The 5110-nt window shown below is 40.8% G+C and overlaps 1 protein-coding gene across 1 annotated transcript in view; it reads left to right on the top strand.

The window, feature by feature from the left end:
• The window catches only part of DHX36 (DEAH-box helicase 36), a 38866-nt gene that overhangs the window by 375 nt on the left and 33381 nt on the right, over positions 1-5110 (top strand). Inside the window, exons 2-3 of the mRNA XM_025214795.1 lie at positions 1802-1923; positions 3527-3728. Coding sequence (XP_025070580.1) covers positions 1817-1923; positions 3527-3728 — 309 coding nt within the window. The 5' untranslated portion in view covers positions 1802-1816. The remainder of the gene's footprint in view (positions 1-1801; positions 1924-3526; positions 3729-5110) is intronic.

The raw sequence follows: 5110 nt of genomic DNA, 5'->3' as shown, positions 1-5110 counted from the left end.
CAGCAGGTAAAGAATCGGCGGAGGGGGGCGGGGTCTGCGCCCCCCAACCGCACTCCTCGGCCCCGGGGCTCCCGTAGTGCCCTTGACATCTGCTTGCCTGTGAGCCCCTAAGAGCAGGTGACAGCTTGCAAGCAGCCGGATGTCAGTGCCAGCACTTGTAAATCAATCATCAGCAATCAATTCCCCCCCCCCCTTCCCCCCAACCCAACCCCCACTTCTGGGTCAGGCTGGCACGTTCCCCCCTTAGAGAAGCCAGTTGGAAGAGAAGTTTGCATAGAGGCAAGAAAACATGTTAGTTTTTAAGCTGCAACTGAAGATAAACTATGGGGAGGACAGCTCTAAAAGACACTTGCTGTGCCCCTCTGAACATTTGAAAGGAGATTTGAATAGGGCCTAGTTCACCTGTTATTTATTCTTCCTCATACGGTTAAACAAAAAAAACTGGTGAATACAAAGAGGAGCCTCCTCTATCTCAAGCTAAAGGCTTTGATGGAGCAAATAGGAGATTTTTTTTCTGTTTTTTTAACGTTTGTGCTGATTTTGCTGTCATACAAAAGATAACATTTGTGATATCACATTTGTGCCGTTGTCATATACAAGGATACCACTCTCGGCAGCTCAGCACCTGTTTTCAGATACAAAACATTATCTTTCCTTTTTAAAAATTTCCCTGCAGCAGAGGAGGGTGAAGTCTTTGCTTTTACACTGTATTTCCCCCTGGCAATAACGTGCCGCTGTAATGAGGTGAAACAAGCAATTCTTCTCAATGTGTGTGTCTTGTTTTATGTGTCTTATTTTTTTTCCTGCTGGGAAGAGGCAGTTTGTGTGCTGTTGCCTGTTTGTGCACTCCTGTGTAATATCAGTGCACATCCACATGCGTAGCTCCGGAAAGAACAGTTTGGGAAAGGAGGGGGAGAGGCAAAAAGAATGTGAGGAAAGTGCTCTCAAGTAATGTTCACGGACAGGAGATGTACAACAATGTCAACATATGGACCTGTTTAGTTCATTTCTTTTTGATCCAGCAGACTATGTTCTTTTAAAAACTGTGAAAAGGTTGTAGTGTTTTTTGCTTTGTAATTAATGACCTAACTTTTGGAAGATTTGGATGACTGAAAGACTTGTCTATTAAAATATTAAGTGAGGAGTAACTGTTGTAGTTATGTTCTTGAAAAATACGACTTTAAGCGAATCCAGTTACATCGCAGTAGTTACCTACTAGCAGGCAGCAGCCAAATGCCATTATAACCAAACATTGTGTGACTTTAAACGAGTATGTTCTCCAATAGATCAGTGACGTTGTAATGAAACAATGTTAAGTGGGGCGACGTTAAGTGAAGAGTACCTGTAGCTGTGGAACGCGGATTTGAAATCCATTAATGGCATTCACTGTAACTGGATTTTTTTTTTTAGGACTTTAAGGCATTTAACAAGTGAGTAATGAAGGGCTGGCATACTGAAGGTGAGGGCATTATATAAATCTCAGCTTTTTAAACTTCAGTTTCCATTACACCTGTAATGCAAAGAAAAATTTGCACTGAAGAATTTCCTTAGAAATAGCAACTTGTGCACACGTTCGACCATAAGCTTGTATACAAATGAATATGATGGTTACAATGTGTTCTGTGATATAGCAAGAAAAAATACATTGCCCTTGTTTTCTGAATTACTGGATAAACAACTTTTTAGGTAGCTTACCAATTATAACAGCTTCAGGAAAATGATGCTTTTGCATGTAAACCAAGAGTGTTTTCGAATCTGAAGTGTGAAGTTTGGTGTAAAGGCTACTTTTCTTTTGCTTTAGAGAGCTGTGGTGCAAATGGATGAACATCGTGAAGAACAGATCGTGCAGCTGCTGAATACTGTCCAGACTAGAAACGAAAAAGAACAAGAAGCCATGTCCTGGTGGTCAGGCGAGGAAGAAGGGTAAACGGAACAATTATTTGTGCATTATATTGATCTTGGTTCAAACGGTGTCATTCTGGGAGTTGCTAGAAAGACTTCAGTAGAACATCTAATGTCATTGCATGTGTGGCTTAGCTTAAAAATGTTGTAAAAAATTTCTCTCTGTTATAATATACCAAGGCAATTAATATGGGTTTGTCACATTGTTTTACAGGAAATGTGAGTTTAAAATATTTACCCATTTCAGAGTACTAAGCTGATCAACTGTAGGCTATGAGGAAGAATACATTTCCTTAGCTTACCTTGGACTGACGTCTTTTTGTTTCCTGTGGCTGAGAAGGGCCAGGATACTGGGCCTCCTATTAATTCTAGGGACACTTTGCCTTACACTATTTGTAATTCTGTAATCCTCTACTAATCCACTACTAATGGCTGCAACTGGAGAAGCTGCGTTAGAGAGAAGACTGTGTGGTATTTGCAACTGGTTCTTTTATCCCTTCTTCTGGGTGGTCAAACTTTGGCACAGGCAGTCTGTGTGTAGCATGTGGCAGATTGGAGAGGGCATAGGCAGCACGGTGGCAGAAAGATAGGAAGCCGATAACCTGTGGTCCCTGACCAAGCTAAGGAGCAGAAAGTAGAGCAGCAGATTGGGCAGGTGAAAGCGATCAGAGTGGTGTTCAGGGAGGGTGCACAGCTAACCTGTGGCATCATGCCTACCGGAAAGTTTTCCCTTCCATTGCCCTACTCTGTTTAACTGATGTGGTGATAAAAATGCTTGCCTATAGCAGAAGCATGTGGTGTTGCCTTGTCTTCAGTTTGCTCTTGCATCTGTCTGAAATATTATTTGCTGTTGTTGTTAATTATACTTACAATAACTATAGCTGAAGGATTAGAAGAGTGTTTCTTTTTTGCTTCATGCATTTGACAGCACTTTCATTCCAGCAATGGGTTTTAAAAGTAGGAAATTTATTTCTAAAAAATGAAAATTGGCAAAGGCCTGGCAGGTATAGTGGCTGAAATGCATTTTAAATAACTCCTTAAAGTGACTACATTTCAGATTGACATTGAGGATGATTAAGAAAGAAAATTTAAAAATCTAATTTACTTGTCACTATGCTTTTTTGCTTCTCTTTGAGACTGAACAATGAAATCAAGAAAAGCTTTGCTCTTGTGTAGTCCGTTTCACTTGCAGACATCTTGCAGGGCATTATTTGGGTTTTTTGCTATTGTAGGGGAAAGGTTTGTTCAAAAAAAGTTTGTGCATGAAGTTTGTGTCTGTGTGTGTGTGTGTGTGTGTGTGTGGGGCATGTGCAAGTAGTTTTCACTGGCGGTTGCAAAATTACTTTGAACTTAATAAAACTTAAAGCAGTTCCCCATGCATACCTGAGAAACCTAAAGAGACAGATTTTCTTCAAGGTGCTCTTGAATTCATATGTTCAAGAATATTAGTGCTCATGGTCTCTGCTCAGAAAAGCAAACTCATTTGTATGGCTTAAAAATTAGACAGATTCAAGGTATTTAAAAAAAAGTTTTTGTACTTGTTTCAGTGGCCAAGTGTATCCTTAATTATTTTGTGTTAACATTTTAATATGGAAGTTAAAATACAATCTAATCTTTGTTCCAGACCTGATCAAGTGGAGCAAGTAAAAGAGAAACCAACCTTGGAAAAGGTTCCTATAAAACATAGACCAAACTTGGAGAGAACGTTCCTAGATCGGGATGCAGAATTTCTTTTTCAAAAAAATGAGCCAGATATTGATTTAGATGAGCAATTTAGAGAAGAATTAAGAAAGAAGAAATCTGATTCAAGATACATTGAAATGCAGGTACTATATAATGCTAAAGTAACTTGGTTTGAGTAGAAGGCGTAGCTTGTTTTATCTTATTTAGTGAAAGAATGTTGGTTTGATAATGTTACCTTAGTTTTACTAAAATACCTGAAAATAACTTTTGACATTTTTTGTGATACTATTTTTATGTAGCTAGCTAGCTGTCTCATCATTTTAATTAAAACATTTTACAAGGGTAATTACCAATTTTGTGCAATCTAGTAGAAAGTATTAGACATTATATTAATTTGTATTAATATGAGCATACATATTTATATTGTGTAATGTTTTTCATGTGGCTAACATTCCAAAATTCATAGTTAAGAACGAAATCCAGAGCTGTGACAGCCTTTGGTAACTTTGAATAAATTAACTGGGTAATTTAGTCATGAAAGCAGTAACTGGCCTTAAGTTCAGTTTTATTTTGATATTGTGCTAATTGATTTGATGGAAATGGGTGAAGGATAAAACAATCTATGTATAATATGGGTATATAGGTTGTCTTTACAGAATATCGCTAAGGAGTGCTGATGTGCCTACAACAGGGAAGGGCAATTATTTTGGGTGCAGAGCTGCTTAACTTGTCACCTCTGCCACAAGAAGTCCCTCCTCTTGCCTCTCATAAGTACTCCTTTTGGGAGTGGGGATTACTATGTTAGAACTAGAAAAAAAATCATACAGTAAAAGTCAAACACCTGCTAGAACATTTTTTAATTTTTTAATTTATTTATTACAAAAAATATTTATCATGATTTGTGTTTGTGTGCTGTATATAGAAGGGACTGCATAATAACTCAAAATAGTCTCATTCTTTTATATTGTGTGCGGGGCTTGGGGGGGGTATATGGTGGAGGTGTGGCTGTGTGGGGGCATAGGGTATGGCGGGGTGTGTGTATATGTGGGGGGATTGTGGAGTGTGAGGTTTATGCAGCAAATGGGTCAGGGGGACTCAGGGAGCTCCTGGCCAGTGCAGGCACTGGTGCCTGGTGGGGCATCTCTCTGGCCAATGCGCTGAGGGCAAGAGGTGCAGCCTACCTGGCCACCTCTATCCCAGCGGCTCTGCATGCGCCTGCAGCTTCTGCCCTCACATGTGGCAGCCCTGTTGGACCCTGTGGGGAACCAGGGGGCAGGCTCCCTCCACTTCCAGTCAGCAGACCTGCGTGGCAAGGACGAGAAGGCAGTGGCTCCAGTGCAGCGATTCTTCCAACACGTGGCCCTCGGATAGAGGCGGCAGCAAGAACCAGCCAGGAACCATGGGACCAGGCTGGCTTCTGCTGTGTTGTGCGTTGTAACATTGCAGTCAGGAAACACAGCATAGCATGGCACAGAGCCGTCCAGCCTGCCTGGGCAGTGCCCCGCCCCTATGGTTCCCGGCTGCA

Source organism: Alligator sinensis, unplaced genomic scaffold, assembly GCF_000455745.1.
Source record: "Alligator sinensis unplaced genomic scaffold, ASM45574v1 scaffold60_1, whole genome shotgun sequence".
Lineage (NCBI taxonomy): Eukaryota > Metazoa > Chordata > Crocodylia > Alligatoridae > Alligator > Alligator sinensis.
This window is presented reverse-complemented; position numbering and strand designations above follow the sequence as displayed.